Here is a 23462-nt window from a genome sequence, read left to right as displayed (position 1 = left end):
CAAGAACTGTCACTTTTTGTCCTAGAGGGCAAGAATATCCTCTCTAATTGTGCTTTGACAACACAAGGCTAGAGGAGGAATTGGAGGAATTCCTGCCACTCCATCTGCCTCCCTGTCCCATCTCACCTGCTCTGCTGATTTATCTGTTAAGAGCACGGCTATGATTTGGGCTGGGGAACTGATCTAGCTTTAAAGAACTTCAGAGAAGTTTGCTGATCTGGTTTGTAGGATGGGCACTGAAACAATTGTGCTGGCACAGTGAATGGCACTGCACTGTAGGGAGAGGAATAGGTAACGGTCTGTGGGAAAAGGGGGAGACTTCAAACCCTTGGATGACCCCATAGGTCATCAAACTGAAGCCACAGTGTGAGTTTCCACAATTTCAAACAAATATGGAAGAATAAATCAGATATATATTATTGTAAGAAAATCATAGTGTACCACAGATAACATATGCAATTTTATTTCATGTTGTCCACCAAATATATACAGACAACACGTGATTCGGAGTTCACTACATGCTATAAACAAAATAATTGATATCCTAAACCTGTCACTTTCAGTGTTTTCTTAGAGATTTTATATTTCCACTGCAATCCTTGTAGAGTGTTATAGGGCTTTTATTATTTTTAATAACAATAAATCTCATTATTGTGGGTAAACAGGAGTCCACGCTTGTTCGTAACCAGAACAGTGATGGCATTACTAACCCATTGTATATTCTGTCTGCTGCAAACATACTTCACTTGAAGCAAGACAGCTATGTTGCTATTTGTAATCTTGAACATCATTGAAGGGAAGGAAATCTGTATCAGTGTCTCATTTCCATGTTTGGTGTTTGTTTCATCTACAGTGGCCATCACCAGTGTAGAAAAACAAGGTTTATGTCATGAGGGAAAAGCTAAAAGAGGAGCCCATTAATTCCTGAACGTGCCAGAAGTTGCTTATATCTTGAAGTGGTTAACAGGAAACATAATTCATACAGGAGGTGCTTTGTGCTTCATCTGCAGTTGTGACTTAATGGTCCCACTATTGAGTGGGTTACCCATGCTTGGTGGTGACCTGGATCCTTTTTGTAGGAGGAAGATAAATCTGTGGTTTTGCTGGGCATACATAAAGTAAACTGAAAAATGCTAGTTATTCCCTTTTGTCATCCTTGCATCTTCTTCAAAAAACATTGGAGAGGTAATAACCTTGCACTTATGGTAACTAGCCATAAAATAGAGAAAAGCTGCTTATCCACTCAGCGTACAAGATCTGCAGCATTATCATTGTTGCTGTTTTTCTCTCTGTGGGCTGCTACCAGACAGGAAAAGGGAAACAGTATCACAATCTAAGTAAGGTCTGACTGGAGCACTGCAGATGGGAAAAGGCAGTTATAAAATCTGGGTGCTATAACTTTCTTTTTTAAAAAGAAGAATCATTTACTTACTTTGGAGGTAAAAAGCATTATGGAAGCAAATGTAAAGTGCTTATGTTCAAGACTGTGTCTGTGAATGCTATGTGAACTACATTATAACATATGAAGTGTTGGATAGGTTTTGTGGCACATAGTGCTTTACTCTTATATAATTTGATGTTTTCAAAATTTTTGCTTTCAAAAAAATATCTAAAGGAATGATCAAACCTTGCAGTAGCAGAATGTGGGATCCAGTGATGTTTTCTGTGTCCATTTCAAGAGCAAGCCAAAATCGTTCATAGCACAACCACGGTCAAGGGAGTCAACTTGAGCTCGGGCTGTACTTGACCCTGAGTATATAGGCAGATGGGACAGACACAAGTAGCTCTCGGGCACATGCCCAAGTATATTTTTTTCAGTAAAACTAATAAATCCATAATGTATTTGTCACTTGAATTCCGAATGTTCTATAGTATTTCAGATTTAAAATCCACCTCTGTCAAGTTTAGTACATTTTTATTATGATTATTTTTGTTCCATCATGCACACACACGTGCATATATGCTTCCTTCCAGCTTCTAGTTCAAGAACATTGTAGATGTACTTGCAGATACAGGATTCATGAAGTAATTTTACTCTTAAGATTTAAAAAAAGGTCCAAGTGTATGTGTGAGACTTAATATTTTGGATTATGCAATAATTCTGGACATCAGATTAACCAGGCAGTTTTACTTAATTCCACTTGATTGATACCTCTACATATTTTAGGAAAACACGATTTATCAGTTAAAGGTAAATGTGTTGTAGAATTATTTTATGTATTATGTTTCAGTCACTAATTTGGTGCAAATATTCAAAGTTTAAGTGTTGTCACATTTGTTTTTTTAGTCCTTAATGATGCTTAATATCCAATTTGAGACTCTAATAACATAGTTGCAGCATTTTGTGGTGAATCTTTTACATGGCTAATGTTTTTGAGTGTTTTCAATGGTTTTAGCTGTGATTATTCCTCCCACACACCCTTACAGTGTAAAGTATCTATATTCTTAAATTTTATGAAGGTAGAAGACGTTAAGCAGATGTTTTGGTGTCAAGAATACCTCAAACAGGATCCAAAATTAAATACCAAAGTTGTGAAGACACTGGTTTGAGTTCAGCATGCATGCAAAGAATGAACTGTGCGGAAACTGAAATTTATGGTTATTGGATTTTTTAAATAAGCTTATTTTTAAAGTATTGAAGGCTATTTATTTTTTGTCTTGTAACCCATACAACTCCTTTCAATCCTTTTGAATACCTACTATCACTGTCAAAAGGATGGGTAGCAGTTTGTGTGTCCCATGGCCCAAACTTGTCTCTCAGTGGAGAGGTCCTTTCAGTTCAGTAGTGACACAAGCATTTGCCGACACAGGAAGTGAGAATGACCTTGTCCTTTCTCTCCTGTTACATCCTGTTGTTACTAGAACATAGGAATGTGTTTTAGCTATTTGTAATATGTGGAAGAATTGCTCTTTTCTTTTCATGACTTAGTGGTTACACAACTGTCAGTTATGTAAAAAGGAAAAATTTTACTTCTATGTAAATTAGCCTAGAAGAGTTATATAATCTTGTTGTATTTTGGATACTTCTGTGTGATTTTAATGATGAGCCACTATAAAAAGCTGAGTGGAAAGGAGGATGCAAAATGTTGAGAGTAGTATGAAGAGTTTTTTGGGTTTTGGTGGATTTTTTTGCCATTTTATTACATATTTTTAGAAGGAAACAGGGATTAATGAGGTGGTTTTGCATCAGTGTGTCAAAACAGTTTTGCTTTCACAAACTAAATGTGTTATTTTTTATTCTATTTTTCTTAAGGAGAAATAAGACTGACAGAATGTTTAAAGTACATTAAGTAGGCATTAAGACAAAAGTGATTTGCACTAAGAGATGTGGGGGGGTGACATTTTTTTTTTTCTTTCATATCCATTAAGCACATTTCATTGAGAGGGAGGGAGAAAGATGACAGCAGGTTCTAGAGGTGTATTTTCTTCTCATATCGGCTATAGAATTTCCAGTTTTATTTTTAGGGACAACAGAAATCTGTTTAAAGAGACAGTCTTGAGTAATATACATCCAGGTTTGCATCCATTCCATTGATAAAATGCGATGTAAAGAGAATACAGTGAATATACTTTGGAAAGCAAAACTATTTCCACAGTGTTATGCATTTTTATATGTATCAATGAATGTATGGTCTTGTTATCTCTTGGGAGTTTCTCACAGGTGTATGATATCCTTGTTTTTCTTCTAAACTTCTTGTTAACTCATGACGTCAGGAGGGTGTGGAATTTTTTTTAAAAGTGTTTCTAAAAAAGTCTCTTTATCCATCACAACTGCGAAGAAAGATTTGAAAATTTCTTTCAGATACTTTCAGACTGCTCTTAGTAACTTATTGTTCCTCACTGCCTTTAAGTTCTATATTTTCTGTAAATGTGCAAAAGCCCTTTATAGGCACACTGTCTTCGCCACCCATATGTCAGATCAGCACAGAGTTCTAAGCAACCCTCGTCCATTTGTGAATCATTCATCCTGAAATGCAAACTGCCACAATGCCGTTGTAATTGGCAGAACAGTTCATCGTCTCATGCTTCATCGCCTGTAAAGCTGCTTTGAAAGCCCTTAGTTGGGACTGCTGTTAAAATCCCTGGTTGCAGAACTTCAAAGATCTTTTTTTTACAAAAGAGAAGCAAATGTTTTCCTTTTCCTCCATATTGCTACCAGTGGCTACTGAAGCAACGTACTTCAAAATTGACATATGTTCCACACTGTAATTCTGGTGAATAGTTCATAGAGAACTGAATAAAGACATAGCAGCAAAATGCTTGTTACCACTTCTGCTCCATAGGCATCTGCTCCGCGTTCTGCTCTTCCCTTCAGTAACATTTTTCTGTACCAGTTATTTTTATTATCCTTGCTGATATTTTTAGCTTACAGCTCCCAAGATACTCTCTAAGTCTGAAGCTGTGGTCTTCTCCTTCCCATTAATAAAATCTATTCTGAGTTCCATTTTAAGCACCGTAGGGTGATCAGCACCATTTTTAGTACATGTAACTAAGAATACCACTTTCCATGGAACATTGTTTTCTTTGCTTTAGAGAGATGGAAGAAGAGCTCTCCAGTTGACTTCATGTGCAGAAAAACATGTCTCTGACGTTCAAAGTCCCAAATGCTTGAGCAGGTGTGGGGCTTTCCCAGAATTTCCTGTTTGTAAGTGCTTGGAGAACAGCTTCATTTTTTCTGCATCAGCATTCTCACTGTGACCATTTACAGCCAGAAGTGACAGCCACGATCAGTTTATTTTTCTTCCCATGTTCAAAAAGAGAATCTAGGAAGGAAAAAGAATACATCAGTGACTGTGAGGTGTAGCAGATGGGTACATTTCATATCAGAGGTTAGAGAAGACCTGTATTCTAAGAATCTGCTTGAACCTGCAATTTCTTATGACTATCCTCATACTAATAGTGTGATTGAAAAGCATATAAGAAGTCAGTAGGATTTGTCAGGAAAAGCTGTTTCTTTGTGGAACTATTACTTGGAAATGCAATGTGCAGAAACAGCAGCAACAAAAACAAATTAATTTGATGTATAATGCTCCAATATGACAGTGCAAGCCTTGTCTAGCAGTGTTAATCGAAGGTATGAAGGCTTAACTGAAGGCTGCTTTTTGAGGAGGAAGAGTCACGTCTGTCTTAAAAATGCTGCTCATGGACAGTATTGTAAGCATCTGTATCTGAAGATGTGACAAAATAGCTGCTGCATATCAGAATTATGATGACAGACAGTAGGGATGTGGTTTTGGTACCTAGAACCACCAGTTGACTGATGGAGTCTTCCTGTAGTAGGCACTGCACAGTCCCTTACATACATCTAGGGATACCACAGATAAGCTGATTTTGCAGGGAATTATAAAGAAATCATTGTAACTGGCTTCATGAGAGCAAATGGAAGCCTCACAGCTACTGAATGTATCAGCAAGCTGTATACAGGTTTAAAGCACAAATGATATAAGTGTCTATGATGTATCAGTTTATAAATCTTTGTTTTTGTCACGGTTAATACAAGATCAAGTGTTGACGAAGGGCAGTGCAGAAGATAAACTGAGAATGTGCAAATAAAAGAATACCTCTTTCACAGAAGTGCATTGAACTAACAGTTTACTTCAGGCAGTTGAATGACAGAACCATCTTATTTGTCCAAACGCACTTTATTCTATCTTTTACGCTCTAATTTATTCTCATAGTGTGCTGTGAAGTCCTGCTTGGAGTGTCTCTTCTCAGCATAAAACTGTTTGTCAAATTTCTATTAAGCTTAAGGTGAAAAATTAATGAGCCATTCACTTCAGATATTTCAAAACTAATACTGTTCTATTATTAATGCAGCAGAAAGTCAAAGATGTGGGTATGTACAATTATGGTTCAGTGTTCAGTCAGACACTACTTTTTTTTCCATATTTTAGGGAGGACATCATTAAAACAGTGTTTCAGGTCATAGAAGGAATTATTTCAATGAATTTTATCAGTAAACTTTTTAGACAGTTTTATATATTAACTTTTTGTTTTATCAGATCCTGGCAGAAGGTGACTTTAGTACATAGATAACAATGAAATACAATATTCTGTCCAATCTTTCTCTGAATCTGGAATTTAAATAAAAATGTGCAAAAGGTTGATTCTTATAGCACAAATGTTTTTAGAGAAAAATAAATAAAAGCCTAATTGAATAATACTGAAGAAGCTGTGGATAAAGTAATTGCATTTTGACTAGAGAAGTTTGACATTTTGATTCTCTTCTGTTTCATATGCTCTGATTTTTCAGCCCCGACAAAAGTCATTGAAATGATGGTGAAATTGTACTTAGCCCAGAACTGAGTGGCATATGGTACACAAGTATCACTCTTAAATTCTCCCAGCAAAATTTTTCAGAAATCTCAGAAAATTTTACTAAGACCAGTAAGTTAAGTGATAGAGCATTATGAAACACCAGGTTATAACTGTGTATCCCAGACGGACCAGTACAGAAACTGATGCTCAAGGTTTGTGCTTGCATTGTAAAAGAAAACACAAAACATAGTCACTGCAAACGTAGGAATGTAGTTCTCACTGTCTATGCAGAGGCTTTCTAGAGATTGCCTCTTTTTGTGCTACTAAAATTAACTTCATAATTGATTAGCATATTTTTCTTCTTACATTCCAGTATGTTCTCTAGAGTCTTTCTTAAATTAATAGCAGTTCTGGGCCTGGCAGAGTTAAATTGTTAGACTTGCATAAAGAAAGGAATTCTGTTTCTAGGAGGATTTTCATGCTATAAAACTAAATTTCATTACAAGCAAAATCTGAAATTTAAATTATTCTCAAAGCATTTGTTGTGCTCACAGATCCTGAAAGCACAGTGTGTTCCAAGGAGCCTGGCATCCAGCAGGGAAAGAGCAAGAACCTCCCTAAGTCCTTTCAGTACCTTGGTTTCTTTATGAAGTTTCACTGTACTGCACAGGACCAAGCCCATGAGTATTTAAAAACTGAATGATTGTGCTTTAAGTAGCAGTCCTGGAAATGTCCAGATTTTTCAGTGTGAACTGTGTTTTACTGGGGAGACTGGTCTTGACCCTTTCACTTTTGAACCCTGATTGTGATGTGCAGGTAGGTTCCTCAGTCTCCTGAAGAAGGCACTCTCATGGAAACTAATAAATGGCTGGCAGGGGGAAAAGGAACTCTTACATGTTTTTTTCTCAAAGCATTTTTTAAAAATTAGTTCCAATACTGCTTTTTAGTTAATAGTTTTGGAAGTTCAGTTACTAGAGAATCGATTATAAATTGGGCCTGGAAAATATGTCAAGAGGACATCTAGTCTAGCACCTTGCCTCAGGGAGGAGAGATTGACCATATCTTTATTTAATCTTTTATTTAAAAATGTTTCAGTTCTAGAGATTCTACCACCTGCCTAGGCAAGTCCTTATGAATTCCTCCTATTTTTATTCCAGGTGACTTAACTCTCCCTTTCTGTATTTTAATTTTTTATTTTTTTTTTCCATACATCAAACTCCATCTTATATTGTGAAGTGATTCCTTTTCAAACATTGGAGGTTTTCTCCTGTAAATTGTTCTTGAGAGTTGATCTTTCACAGTTTATTCAGGTGTGAAGCTCAAGTTGTGGATAAATGGAGAAAGCAGAGATGCTTTTCATCTGGAACGTTTTGAGCTTCATTGCTCCTGTAGTAATCTGCAGATTGACAAGCAATAGACAGAAGATAATGTCTCAGTTATACATCTCTGTTGGACATTCTAGGATGCTTTTTGATTCCCAAAACAGACCCTCAAAGCTTGAGCAAACTGATTTTTACCATCAGTTCACTGAAGCAACAGCTTTGAGGGATTTTCAATCCTGCCCAAATTTGATCAGACCAGACTTTTTCTAAATGACCATGTTTTGAACCAGTTTCACCTTTCCACTTAACATTTTGTCTAATTCTTTCAAAGTGAAGGCTGAAAACACTTGCACTGTGTATTAAATCTGAACAACAGTTTTGGGATTGTGTTTGTTTGTTTGTTTGTTTGTTTCCCATATTTAAATGTTATAGCCTTGGTCAATTTTTGCATTATGATTAAGGACATACTGTAAGAAGTCTTGAGAGCTTCTCACACAAAAATAAAATCAAAAGGGGGATACGTGTGGATTTATTTTGTTATATTGTGGTTCAGTACCAGTGCTCCTGATAGCAATTTTATAGAAATTTATTAGAATGCATGCTGCTGATTTCTGATAGCTTCTTCCCTTTGTGATTGTAGTCGCACAGAATGTGAAGGTTGCTTTCTGGTTGTGAAGAACCTCCATGTCAATATGGAAAATGTGGTATTTGTTTCATAGAGGTCTCAAGAGAGAAGCATTGAATTCTGAACCTCTAGTTGTAAGTTTGGAAATTATTCAGTATGGGCAGGTATATTTGAAGGCTTTTAGAGTTTTGAAGGCTGCTCTGGAGCTGTTTTCTGCCTCACGCTATGAATCTTCACTCCTTTTCCATTGTGGGCTTTTTGTCTGCAAGAAGAGTCTTGCTTTCCATGGGGAGAGGTGATGGCTTTATTAGGGCAGCTGAAATAGTTGAAAAAAACAGATGAACACTTTGTCCTGAAGTGCTTCAAAGCATTTCCATGTACAGAGTTTGCTTTTTTTTCCAGTTTTGTTGGTTGGTCTCCCAAAATACCTCATGAGAAATCTCATTCCCATGCTTGCATGTTAGACATGTGTATGGAAACTCACCATTTTCAGTTAAAGGGAGATATTAAAGTATGTATGAATCTGCTGATATTGTGAGGTTTCTTCTTAAGATCTTAAAATTGTAAATGAAGTATTCTGATGCTTTCTGGTCTGTACCTTCCTCCATTTGACGTGTCTGTTTAGTACACTGTTATTCTACACTTCCTTCAGCTGAGCCTTCAACCTTAGATCACAGAAAACCCCCTGCATTTATAAAATAACCTATAGTCACCTTAGCTGCACTGACCCCACTTTGAGTCAATGAGATGATCAGATTGTATTCTTTAAAAGGGGAAGATGTATATTCAGATTTCCAGGCTTTTTGGTATATGCAAAGAATCACATCTCATCAATATGCCAGTATTTCATCAACGTACATCCTCTCTGGTGTGCTTCTTGTCAAAGTTCTCACAAAACCTTGTTTGTGCGATAGCTCACCCCTCAAACAGTTTTGGTAGTGCTACTTCTGTAGCATTTAAACATTTTGGCATCCCTACCAAAGCAATCAGCCTTATAAGTAGTAGCATCATTCAGTGCAGACAGACATACACAATTTCAGGCTGTTTAAATGTCTGCTCTTCCCTGAAAGTCTGTGTTCAGTTCTTACTTGAATTTGAAAGTTATTCCTGATCAGTAATTCTATTTTTCTCTGATTTCTTTAATTACAAATAAAATTTAATTTGTTGTGTTTAAGTCGTACACAATCTAATATCTACTTGGACTCATTGACAGTTTATTTCTTGTGGAACCATTGCCCAAAAAACTATATTATGTGCTGGTAGTTTTGTGGCACATATTCTTGAAGGGATTTTTTTTTTCAGTAAGGTAAGTAAAAAATAATCACTGCTTATCTAAATAAGTTGTTTTAAGCTGTATTGTAGACATTTGCTTATTTTGTTTTGTTGATACAGAAGAAAAATTTTCTAAGTTTCATTTACTAAATTGCTATTGTCTTTCTGTCATTTAAGATGGAAGCTACAGACAAAATCGACTGAACCTCACAACACTGTTAGTACAACCTATTTCTGCAGTGCTTGCCAAGAAACTTGTTTCCTTACCTGAGGACACTGTTCAAAAAGATAGGTGTATACCCCTCCAAATGCCAGCTACAGGTAATGCTTTTTAAATAATCTTTTTATCTAACTATGAAATGTTTTTCAATGACTCCAAACCTGTATTCTATAAATGTATATACCTAAGAGGTTTCACTGATTATGTTTTGCTTAGCTGCTCTCTAGAAGAGACTATGAAGGATCTAAAAATTATCCTCCCATAATCTGTTAGATGGAAGTTGTTTTTTGGGGGGTGGAAAGGCAGCCTCTTAGTGTAAGGCATTAAGCTCTGATCTTTAATATAGACTTAAAAACAGCCTCTACCTAGATACTGTCACTAGGGAGATTTGGTTAGTGCTGCAGTATGGCTTGTTTAAGCCTTGTTGTACTACTAAGAACATGATTTTAACATTAAGGCACCAGGAGCGGTATCAAAGTTATTCTGTGTCTTTTTTCTGCTATAATTCTAAACAGTGATATGGCTTTCTGTGTTCCTTAGTTTGTACCTGCTATAGAATAAACAGTGTATTGGTGTCTCAACCTTCAGGCACCTTTTCTTCCAAGTTTCACCAGGAAAATGGTCATAGTGATAAGAACAAAATACCTTGAGTAGAGCTACATGTAATGAAAGAATGCATTCAGAGTTTCTCTTCTTAGATACTGCCATTAGCAAAGTCATACAGATTCTTTCTTGAACAACTTACTGCTGATGTGGGGGAAAAAAGTCAGAATACAGCCTTCTAACAAAGATACGACACAATGTTTCAATGAAGGAATGAATGCCTTCCAGATAATGTTCTGGATGGGATGCATGTTTAAACAGTAATTCTGTTTTGATTTTTGTTTTGTAGTAGTCTAACTTTCACCAGAAAAAAAAAAAAAAAAAAGGCAGAAAAAATTGTATGTTTTATTATAATGCCTATTTAAATGAATTGATTTGCAGCAGTGACCCTGGAAAGGGGAGGCAAATTAAGTTAACCACTGTATCCTTTGATGAGAACAGTAAAAGCAAATTTTAAGGGCAACCATTGTACTATCCTGTATGTGCTGTATCACTTATTTATTGCTTTTGGAAAGTTGTTGTGGAATAGGAATAAAGTACAAGTCATAAAAAAGGTTGATTAATTTTATGACTTGTGTTAGCATTTGTAGTTACACATACTAAAATAAAGCAGAAAGATCTAATGCTTCATGGCTTAAGCTGTTGTGGTTAGGCAGGACTATTGCTCTCCATGCATGGCTGACTGGATATTAAAATTTTGAAGATGAACTGATCTTCTCCACAACCAGTAGACAAAGACTGTGTAAATGGGAAAAGGTCAATGTGGAAGGAACAAGTGCTGAACCATTCCAGATAGGATGTGTGAAGCTTGCTAGGATTGCAGGAATTGTCAACAGCTGAAGTGCCTAAATGAAAGCGTGAGTTCGGGCTGGCAAGTGACATTCATTTTGAAAAGATAAAAGGCTGCACTATGTCCCTTCCTCCAAAAGCTTGGCGTGGAAGCTGCAGGACAGAATCACCTGAAGGGTTGCTTGTTCTGCTTTTTCTGTGCCAGGTGTGATGCATCTTGTTTTATTTCCCTGAGAAGCCAGGAATTCTGTGTGGTGGAATATTTCTGGAAAGAAAGAATATTCCAAGCTAGCAAACTAGTAAAAGCCAATCCACATCTGGATTACTATGGGTGAACACAACAGCTTGTGTTTGATTTCATGGAAAGTTTCTGAACTGCAGTAATCTATGTGAGATTTTTTTTTTTTAAAGTTCTTAGTTTATTGAGCAAGTAGGGTCTATAAGTAGTCTTGCATAATTCTATAATGCATTATTATATAATTTGCCTTGAAATAATGGTGGAACTGTGGGTGTGCTGGAGCATAGTGTGCTGAAGTGTTCTGTAGCAGCCTTAATGGAAGAGATAAAAGACTGGTATCATGATAGGAAATCTTGTCTATTTAATAATAATATTAATAGCTAAAGAGAAAATGCTGAACAGAGCAATGCATATGAGAACAGTGAAGGCTGAATTTGCAGTCTTCCTGTTGATCTGAAGAAGCTTAAGAGAGAGTTTTCACTTCTGACGTAGAGCTCATCACTTATCTGCCAAAAGAGGTGGATGAGCAATTCAGATGATTGGTTGGCTTAAAATTTGTTAGAATAAAATGATCATCATTCTGCCATCAGTATGTTTCAAAAAGCTGAACAGCAGATTCATCAGTAATGATTAAACATTTATATATAGTTTTCTCACATTGCCTCTTTTTTCCCTTAGCCTTGCAGTTTTCAAGAGACATAATGTGACAGAGGGAGTGGGAGGATATGGAGAGAAATACCTGAGATATATTGAACACTTAGAACCTACAAAGTGAATAGTGAGAATTGAAGTTAGTTATTACCTTTGTTTTAGTTGAAGTTAGTAATTAGTTTTGCTTTTTGTTTAGTATGGTGCGTCATTGTTAATCCTCATTAATCTGAAATTCTGCACTCCTGTGAACTTTTCCCACAAAAATGGGCAATTAAGAGGAATGTAAGAGTGCAGTTTTATAGAGAAGCTGTGCATTCTGAAGCTTTCTTTTTTTACAGGATATTGCTAAGATATTTGCTACAGCATTGTGAAGATTGTTGTAAAACTGAAGCACCCCTATAAATATATATGAAGAAAGCTGCCTTGCAGTGTTGCAGTAAAGTTTATTCCTTAAATTATCTGCCAGTTTGTAGATTTCAGTCAGGCACAAATCATCCCTTTTCAATGAACCTCTTGAGTATTTGTAGTAATTCTGTCTAGTGGAATATAATTTACAAACGGTTTTTCATCATTAATGACCATACAAGACTGGGCTTGAGGACTCATCACAGAATCACAGAATGTTAGGGACTGGAAGGGACCTCAAAAGATCAGCTACTTCAATCCCCCTGCCGGAGCAGGAACACCTAGATGAGGTTACACAGGAAGGCATCCAGGCAGGTTTTGAATGTCTCCAGAGTAGGAGACTCCACAACCTCCCTGGGCAGCCTGTTCCAGTGTCTGTCACCTTTACTGAGAAGTAGTTTCTTCTCAAATTTAAGTGGAACCTTTTGTGTTTCAGTTTGAACCCATTACCCCTTGTCCTATCATTGGTTGTCACCGAGAAGAGCCTGGCTCCATCCTCGTGACACTCACCCTTTATATATATGTAAACATCAATGAGGTCACCCCTCAGTCTCCTCTTCTCCAAACTAAAGAGACCCAGCTCCCTCAGCCTTTCCTCATAAGGGAGGTGCTCCACTCCCTTAATCATCTTCGTTGCCCTACGCTGGACCCTCTCCAGCAGTTCCCTGTCCTTCTTGAACTGAGGGGCCCAGAACTGGACACAATATTCCAGATGTGGTCTTATCAGGGCAGAGTAGAGGGGAAGGAGAACCTCTCTTGACCTACTAACCACCCCCCTTCTAATACACCCCAGGATGCCATTGGCCTTCCCGGCCACAAGGGCACATTGCTGGCTCATGGTCATCCTGCTGTCCACCAGGACCCCCAGGTCCCTTTCCCCTACACTGCTCTCTAATATGTAATTTCCCAACCTATACTGGAACCTGGGGTTGTTCCTACCCAGGTGCAAGACTCTACACTTGCCCTTGTTATATTTCATTAAATTTTTCCCTGCCCAACTCTCCAGCCTGTCCAGGTCTCTGGAGGGCAGCACAGCCTTCTGGCGTGTCAGACACTCCTCCTAGCTTGGTGTCATCAGCAAACTTGCTGATAGTACACTCTATTCCCTCGTCCAAATCATTGATGAATATATTGAATAATATTGGCCCCAGTACTGACCCCCGAGGCACTGCACTAGAACCAGGCCTCCAACTGGACTCTGCCCCATTGACCACGACTCTCTGGCTTCTTCCCTTCAGCCAGTTTGCAGTCCAGCTCACTACCCGGTCATCCAGACCGCATTCCCTCAGTTTAGCTGTAAGGATTCTGTGGGAGACTGTGTCAAATGCCTTACTCAAGTAAAGGTAGACCACGTCCACTGTTCTGCCATCATCCATCCATCTTGTTATGTCCTCATAAAAGTCAATGAGGTTGGTCAAGCATGACTTCCCCTTGGTGAAGCCATGTTGACTGCCCCTAATGACCCTCTTATCCCTGATACGCCTTGAGGTGGCACCAAGGATAAGTCGTTCCATCAGTTTCCCAGGGGTGGAGGTGAGGCTGACCGGTCTATAGTTACCCCGATCCTCCTTCTTGCCCTTTTTGAAGACTGGAGTGACATTTGCTTTCCTCCAGTCCTCAGGCACCTCTCCCGTTTCCCAAGACTTGGCCCATGAATATCCATTTAAAAATCAGAGTATATTTTTAGTAGCCAATATAGTTGGTTAATCAAATAAAAATCTAGTAGGGGAAAAAAATTATGGATACTAGACTTCAAAGAGACTGAATCTAGATTGTGTATTGCTTAAGGATTTTGTTACAGGGAGATTTGTTTAGCAGTTTTGACATATTCCTGCACAAATAATTTTATAATTCAACAATGCTGTACATTGTCATAGATTCATTATTGATTTTTACTTATCCAATTTGATGCTGTTGCACAAGATTTTTTTCAGAGATAATATGTAAATCATTAAATACATACTGTATTATAAGTTGATTTGCTTTTGGGAGTATGTAAGTTATGTTGCATATAGTATTTTTTGGTAGAAAAGTTATATTGTTACATAAAATTCTTACGATGTTTACATTTCTTCATTTAAAGTCCTATATTTGAACTTAATTGAAAACCGGTTTAAAATGTGGAGTAGATAAGGTTTTGCACCTTATCTTGTTGACATGATGAAATACTGGGAACTAACTAAAATATATTTTTCACAGTCCAGTAAGATTTCAAAAGCCCATTAACTAGGCAGACTGGTATGGCAGTAGTAGTATGGAATGTTACTCATTTATTCTGGAAAATAGCTAATGAAAATGAAACATTTGTTTCGAATGACAGCAAAATCTGCTGTTACATATGTTTTAATGTATACTTGTCATATTGATGTATGTAGCAGGATATTCCAAATATTATGTACCAGCCCATATTATTCTGCACAGTATCACCAATAGAATATAAGAAATCTATGACATATTTAATTATTCGTTGTATGTAAATAGCTTATGGTGTTTCTACACTGAGTGCAGTTCTTACGGTATCATCATGTTCTGTGGTATTTGATATTATTTAAAGTATTGAGGCAAATAACTTAGGAAAACTGTAGTTTTCATTATTTAAAAAATTTTTAGCCTTCAGGGGTGTCTGAAAAACTTGGTAGTGTGTGCTCAAAAGGTTAGTAATGGAGTTATTTGAGCATAATGTAAGGTGTGGTTTATGTTGATTTCAGCAGGAATTATATTCATGTTAAAAACTTGGTTGCTTGAAGTTATTCAATGTACCTTGTTTCTGCAGTCTTCTCGAATAACTTCTGGTTTTATGATCCAAGAACTGTGTCATCAAAATGCATGAATTCAGTTAGTACATGATGCTTCTACTGTGGAGTTAAATGTGCATGTAGGGCCATTTTTGTATATGAGTAGCAAACATCATGTCAAATAGTTCAATTTTCAAACCTGAGTCTGTAATGATGCTTTTAAAAATCTAGTACTCAAAAGAATGCTCAGAAAAATGTCTGATCATAGGTGTTTAGTATGATCGGGATTCAAGAATTTAACCAACATGTTTGAAAATGAGGATAAAACTTATATTCCTCTGTGTTGGTATGAGCTTGGGATAAGGTTAAAAGCAAAAAAAGAAATAGAACATAAATAATTTTTCAGGCTGTGAGTTGTAGTTCTAAAATTGTCAATCAAATGAGTAGGAAATAACCATGCATTTCTAAAAATAACTATATAGTTTTGGGAGGAGAAGGTAGTCATTTGGTGTGAGGTAATTTACGTATTTCAATTCAAGAAATAAATAAAAATATTGGCAATAAATACTTTTCTGTTCTTCTATTTCAGAAGTGGCTTTTGGCTTATGTAACCTCAAAGTGTATCTCAAATAATGTTAAGCTAAACTCTCCTCATAGTTTTCTAGAGACTACAGGAAAAAAAAAAAAAAGAGAGAAATTTGTCGAGATCTTTAAAAGACAGCATTAGGAATCGAGGTTTGTTGTCACAACTGTTAAAAGGGGATTAAATTTCACTTCTGCTCTATACTCCGAAGAGTGCTTTCAGCCTTTTCATCTGGTGTACTAAGCCTTTAAGCCCAAGTCACTGAAATCTGACTACTGTGTTTCATGGCTATTAACTCAAATATCTGATTCCAGAATGTGTGCATTGCCAGAAGTTAATTTTCTATTTCTTTATTGACAGTTGAAGACTGGATAGCTGATGTCGGCTAAGGGAAAATAGTTAAGTCAGTTGTCTTCAAAAGGATTTATCTTATTTTTTGTCCGAAGTGAGGCCTAAAAAACCATATATCTAAAGTATTGTTAGGTTAGAAAAAGAAAGGAGTTCGGGTTTGGCTTGAAAAAGGTCTTTTCCAACCAAAACAATTCTATGATTCTAGAATGGTTGTGGTGAGAAACCACAGCAAGAAGTAACTTGAATAGTATGGATTAAATTTAAGCTGTTTTTTCAACATGGATGGCATGAGCTGTTTTCACATTGCTTTAAAAGACCAAAAAAAGAATGTAGGTGACAGTACAGTGCTGGGAACTCTTTGAATTAATATTTCTTTAAATGAAATATTTTTTTAAGAATTCTAGAAGAATATCTATAGATTTATAGAACAAACATAATTCATCACCACATAGTGTGAATAAACCTTACAGTAATGTCCTTCAGGAGGGGAAAGTTAATTATGGCTAAAACCTCAACATATGCACAACAGATTAAAATATTAAGTTGCTGTGATTGACTATTGCAAAATAATGTGGTGTGGTTTATTTTTAACTGACTATGCTTGACTTGCTTTTTTTTTTACTGTGGTGTTCTAGGAAAACCAGAGTTGTCACGTAGACGACACATCTATTGATAACAGAGAAGGTTCTGTCTGAGTATAAAGTAGAAAAATATTGCTAGCACATTTTTTTTTTAAACAAAGAAAGATCCTAACAGTTGGTTTGCTTTCTTTCAAATATCAATGAAGACTACTGAATGAAAATCTATTGGATTTTATTTTAAGAGAATTTTAAAGTAAATTTACCAGTGAAGTACCAGCAAATGAACCTTGAAGAACAGTATCGTCGAGATGTATTATTTTACATGTTGCAGTAAACTCCCCACTTGCTTGTTCCGCACATCTTGGGAAACAAATTGTTAGAAATACATCTGTGGGAGGATAATAGCCTGGGAGATAGAGAACAAAATGATCCGTGGAATGTTTTAATTTTGGTCTGTGACAGTTGGGATATGGACATTGAAGGAATTCTGGCTCCAAGATTCTTTCAAACACAGGTCTGCGGTGGGGTTGTGCAGGACCATGGAGGTCAGAGAACCTCCCTGAAGGTCTTGGGTGACACCCTGGGTATTGTCAGACAATTGCAAGCATTTAACTTAAAACAGTTTAAGACATTTCCACTTTTCTTACATAGAAGTCATGACCTTTCCGATGAGATGAATATTAATGCAGCCTATTATAATGAAAATGAAACATTTTACAGTTATCAGCAGCTCCCTGTAGTTGTTTTGTTTCTGATGCCACAAACTGCGGGAGTTAGTGTGGTTGGTCTGTCCCACCTGGTGTACAGAGAGAATAACAGTCATTCTCAGCAAAGGACAATTCTTTTTTCTAACCTCTTTTACGTCAAGACATTTACTTTTCTCTGGCTGTATCCTTTCTCGACTGACATAGCAATACTGGCAAGTCTCATATGTTGGCAGGTCTTGGAATTTTCCTGCCGATGTATTTACACCATTTCCTCAGTCGATACCAGCTAAACCAACAAAAGCTGTCTTCTGTTGGCATAAATTCACAAGGTTATCACCAAAGGCTATGCTGGCAAAGTGGTCAGTAACTATCTAAATTTTCCCATCTCATTTAGCATAGGGAGTTTACTCCAGAAGAATAGTGCAATGTGAACCTGGTATAATTTTGTGAATGTTATTGGAAGATTGACCTGGGCAAAGGATCAGATGAGAAAAACCTATAAAGATGAAGACAAATTTCCTTAACACAGAATTATGTAAATCCTACTCTTTTTATTTTTTTCTGGTGTATTCTGGCAGCATTTCTTGGGTGAAGTGAATGGTATTTTAACTCAAGGCGCAGAGATCTCTTGAGATTCCAGCTTTGAACCTGACTGCTAAAATGCAACTAAAGAAACAATGTAATATTTCATGTTTTAATCTCTAATTCCTCTTCAGTATCTTTTTTTCTTTGTTTTTACTTTTTAAAAAAATTATTATTTATTTTTTAATGTGTGGGGAACTTATATCGTCACCTCTAGATTTCTTGACTGGATAAACAAGTTTAACTTTTTTTTTTTTTTTAATTTTTATTTTTATCTTTTGACAGGCAAAAAAATAATCAGTCTGAATATTCAGTCAGTCACAACTTACAAGACAATTTCTAATGTTATTGGATATTTAAAAGGAACTGTATTTCCTGGTAAGTAGCCCTAAATCGATTATTTGTTTCATGATGTCCGGGAGTCATAGCTTGGATCAGAGTCCTATTTTGCCAGATAATGCACTAATACAGAGGAAGGAGAGCACCTTTGTAGTCATTTTGTGATTTGACAAAAAAGAGCATAAGAGTTAAACAGAAAATGAGCTCAAGGGGATATTACAGTTAAAATATACGGGGTTTTTTTTTCTCAATAAGCAGGAATTACATGTAGACCATAGAGAGTTTTTGTATTTTATACCAAGTAACTATGTTGGTTTTAATTTGAGAGTGTACTGTATTGCATGATTTGAATTAGTATGCAAGCTGCATATACAACTTCAGAAAAGGTTTTGATTTTTTTCTAATACCAACAGAATTTTGAGATAAATAAACTCTATGCTTCAAGTCCAGAACTTCAGGTGTCTCATTGAAACGAAGGTGTGGAGCAGCATGAACAATGGCTTAGTTAAGAATCTAATATCAAATGTGATTATACTGTACAAAAATGTGTGACTAAGATATTAATCACACTTGCTGCAGCCTTTTTTTGTGTTACAATCATTCCTTAAGCTAGTTTTATACACATCTAGGAATAATAATTACTGTTCTGTATCTCTAAGAATTAAACAGTAAGATTCTGAGTGCAACTGTGACATAAACCACAAACCCCCTCCCTCCTTTGATGCTGTATGTAGATAATACAATAATCAGGACTTCACAGGAATGAAAAACATTTTGAGTTTATTCTGTCTGCAAGTGTATTTGACTAAAAGTTGAAGGGTTTCTGCAACACAAATGAACGTTGTTGTTGGCCACTTACAAGCTGCAAAGTGTGTAGACCCAGTCCAATTCCTCATGTACAGATGGCATCATCAAAACATCATCACATTTGCCTTGCTTAATACTCTTTTTATTATGTTCAGAAGAAAGGCTGCAAATTTATCTAAAGTCTCTTAGGAAATGGGCCAGTCATTTCGTATTTTAAGTGATGGAATGAAGGAGGTGCAGTTTATTCCTGAAATAATGACTTAGTTTTCTGTGTGATTAATGCTGTACTGTTCACTAGAAGAGGTTGGTTTGTTTGCTTGTTTGTTTGTTTGTTTTAAAAAAAAAAGGCACAGGGAATTGAATTTCAGTATAGGGTTTAATTTCCTTCAAGACTTTGAAGTTACTAGTCTGCTATTGTTAATGTTTTGCAACATCTGTTGTGGAGTTTCAGAGGCAGAAACTGCCATGTTTAGACATACTGTCTACTGAAACAGAAGCAACACAAGAAATAAGAAGCTTGTATCAGTTTATGTTTAATAAATTCTTTATCTTCTCTACACCTGAAACTTTCATCTTATTATTGTATTCTGACTAAGAAGCTGTTTTTTAAAAGTGTATCAGTATATGCTTAACTTTAAGAATTTAAGGATATATATTGAAATGAAGTCAGGAGAACTACTCAAATGCCAGCGGTTTGTCCTGTAAATGTCTTGCTGAACAAGGCCATGGAAAAGTTAAGCCTGTCATGCACCATGGATAACATTTGGTACAGAATAATTGTTAAACCTTTATTTGTTTCTCTGCTTTTTCCTAGTTGATACTATAGCCATACCATCTCAACTGATTTGAATACTTGGTATTTTCATGGCATTGATTCTCTGTCATTTTGATGGAGTTTGCTAGTTTCATGCATCTTTAGTGCTTAAGGAAAGACCACAGCATCACCAAGGGTGTTTTTTTTCGTTGTGGGTTTTTTTTTGTTTCAGGTTTTGGTTTTTTGGGGTGTTTTTTGGTTGGTTGGTTTTATTTGGTTTTGTTAGTGGTTTTGTTTGGGTGTTTGTTTGTCTTGCTTAAATGCTTCCTAACACACACACACAAACATTTTTGACATTTGATCTGAGGAGTAACAATGAGCGTCTGAAATCCAACCAAGATATTAAAAGATTTAGAAGCAGGGGAAATATTATAGCTGCTACCCTTTTAAAACCTGAAAAAATATAACACTGATTTTGTAGTTCTGTTGGAAATAGTTGAAAATGAGATGTATAACAATATAAAAAAGCATAAAGTCACTTGTTTTAATGGTAAATCCCTGTTATCCCACCCATCACCACCCTGAACACTGTCCCATCTTATCACTTTCAAAAGTATCTGATGAATATTTTTTCTCTATCTCTAGTCCTCTCTTTCTCTTTTTTCTTACCATATGATCTCTTTCTCTATGTGCTTCAGCAAATGATTATGAGAAAGGGCAGCTGCTGCCTCTGTAAGCATGGTCATCCTTTCTCCTATGCTTTTTGTATAGTCATGTGCTTCAGGGTATTGCCTCGGTTCAAGAGCGAGAGATGTGCAAAGATGAAGAAATTCAAAGGAGGCACCAGCTGTTATGTTTTACCCCTGTTCATTCAGCTGGCATCTCCTACAGTAAGTTGCTGCTTGCAGCTTTCTTCTTCATCAAAATGTCCTATACTATTTTATATATGGTCTCTTTCCACTCCCCTTTACATACACTGTTCACAGATTGCACGGAGGTTATAACAAGGGGCAAGCACTGATCCTTTCTGATCACCCTGTGTTAGTGGCACATCCTCTAATGACCTGGAAGCCTGTAAGGCCATTAATTTCTGTTCCTAATTCCTAACATTAAGTGAGCTGAAGATCCTATGATTTTTCACTGTCAATGAATGAATGTTTCACTGTAATGATACATCTCAGTGAACCTGCTTTAGGAGATGGGTTTGACTAAATAATCTCCAGAGGTCCCTTCCAACGCCAACCATTCTGTGATTCTGAGATCTCATGATGCCGTACACAATCTGCAAAATTATGTGATTTAGATTGCATTTTGTTACATTAAATTATTATGTCCACTTAAATTTGCATTTTGCACATCTGCTTTTAGAAGGAAATTTTAATTTACGTACCTATATAGCCCCAAGCAGTTGATTGAAAATATTTTGTCATAGCGAGATCACATATCCCCTGTTCGTAAAGCATTTTTGATTCCATATAAAATATGTTGTCATGTATTTTGTTGAACAAAACTGGTAAAATTCGAGTTTGATAGAGAATGGTTTTTTAACCAAAGTATGTTGGTGTTCAGTTAAAATCGTTTCTGGGCAGCAGTTACTGCAAAAAATATTGAGGAGTAGATATTTAATTTTATAAGCAATATGAAACATGGCCATTTTACCACCTATGTGTTGCTACATTCCAGTGTACTGACTCCAGTGAAGAATGAATAAAGAAAGAATACTGTTAGCAAATGAAAACCTTTTGCACTTTTTGAAACCCAAATGACACCCAGAGATAATTGTGGATCTCACATCACTTGATAACTATTCTGTTCTCTATCAGTATCCTGAAACATGGAAAAAACACCTTCAAAAGTCTAGATCTGGACCAGAAAGACTTCACTAAATATAAGAACACAATGCGTCAAAAATACTTTGGTTGTGAATTCGTCTCACACAGAAGGTCTAATAGAATTTTATAAGCCATTCAGCATAACTCTCCTTAGGCTTCTTGATGTGCACCAGTCACACTAGTTGTTCATGTTGTTTCGTATCACATCATCCGTTTGGAATAGAATAAGGTTCTTTACACTTGTGAGTTAGTATTTAGATTATGTATTATGCCATGAGAGATGAGGATTTCATTTAATTTCTTGGGGGGGAAAAAAAAAAATGTTTTTTTTTTCTGGATAACCATAGTCATACTCTATTTCAGGTTGAAACTTCTTGCCTTTCATTTGATAAAATACTTTCTTCCACTATCATCATAGGTGCTAGGTCTGACTTACCGTTTCTGTATCATTCATTATCTCTATTCCTCTGTCATGTCTCTTCTCTAAACCTGCAATCCAGGTCTTTTCAGTGTCTCCTTACATGGAAGTCTAAGTCCTGATATCTAACCGTTCTGGTTACCAGCTTCTCAACTGCTGTTTCTACAATGTCTTTTTTGAGATAGGGTGGTGAACACTGAACACAGTCTTCCAGGTGAGGGAGTGCTGATACTTTATGTATTTTCTCCATGTTTCTCATTGTACTTACCACACCTTTTGTTTTCTTCTTTGAACACTAATATGTATTGAAGATAGAGCTTCCTGCTTATTAATTTGTGTTTTTTCATAATATTCTAATGTGAGCATGGAACCTTAGTAGGTTATCTATATGACAAAATCCTGGATGTAAAAATTGTATATATCAGATTTTAAGGGAGAGTAATAAGCAAATAATGAAGTCAAGGGCATGGGAAAATATATACCTGTATTTATTTACTGGTTTATTTTTAAGTAGTATTCACAGTTTATGCATTTATATTGTATGATTGTCTTGCACATGATCATATGTTTTTGTTGACAGCTTTGTGTTGTATTAATGACATCACAGACTACTAATACAGTTAATCTTTTGGGTTTTTAAAAAATTCTTTTAATGCTGGTATCCAGAAGAAATAAGATTCTCTTTTCTGTCTTTTTTTTCACGTCAGACAGGTACGTCATCATTGGTAGTCATCACAGCAGTTTAAATACTTACGGTGGACAAGAATGGGCCAGTAGCACTGCAGTCATCACAGCATTTTTACAAGCCTTGATGTTGAAGGTGAAGAAAGGCTGGACGCCTGATCGGACCATTGTTTTCTGCTCGTGGGGAGGAACATCATTTGGGAACATTGGTTCATATGAATGGGCGGAGGTAAAAGAATTGTAGCAGGACTCATTGAAATAATGCTTACTTTTTTTTGAAAGCATTAAAACAATATGAAATTACTACATAGAAATTATGGTTCACTAACTGGTCTGTGACAACTATGTGCCTTCATGTACTCTATAGCAAATGGAGTGAAAACGTCTATAGAGGCAATTCCTGTGGAGCAGAGCGTGTGTGATAATGAGACTGCAAGATGTTCCCATGGCTGTGGAGGTTGCATGTACAGCATCTTTGTGAGCTGACTCTCCTCCCTAACTCAGTAGAGGATTGTAAAAGTGGGCATCGCCAGGGTTTGGAGCAGGAAGGAAAAGCTCAAAAAAAGACCTAGGCTCCAGGGGTAGATCAGAGGGCTTTTTCAGCTTCTTGGAAGTTCAACGGTTACTCATTTTTAATTGAAAGTTTTAATGTGGGGACAACTGAATCAAGAGCACACTGAATGACAAGAAGAGGACTCTAACATCT

General features: G+C 36.4%; 1 protein-coding gene across 1 annotated transcript in view; it reads left to right on the top strand.

Moving 5' to 3' along the window:
* NAALADL2 (N-acetylated alpha-linked acidic dipeptidase like 2) overlaps window positions 1-23462 on the top strand; it is a gene marked incomplete at its 5' end in the record, with an annotated part of 331247 nt that overhangs the window by 209933 nt on the left and 97852 nt on the right. Inside the window, 3 exons of the mRNA XM_082056016.1 lie at window positions 9655-9798; window positions 18208-18300; window positions 22780-22985. Coding sequence (XP_081912142.1) covers window positions 9655-9798; window positions 18208-18300; window positions 22780-22985 — 443 coding nt within the window. The remainder of the gene's footprint in view (window positions 1-9654; window positions 9799-18207; window positions 18301-22779; window positions 22986-23462) is intronic.

Source organism: Streptopelia decaocto, assembly GCF_964273445.1.
Source record: "Streptopelia decaocto genome assembly, chromosome: 6".
Taxonomy (NCBI): Eukaryota; Metazoa; Chordata; class Aves; order Columbiformes; family Columbidae; genus Streptopelia; species Streptopelia decaocto.
The sequence above is the reverse complement of the archived record's forward strand: the minus strand, read 5'-3'. Positions and strand labels throughout refer to the sequence as shown.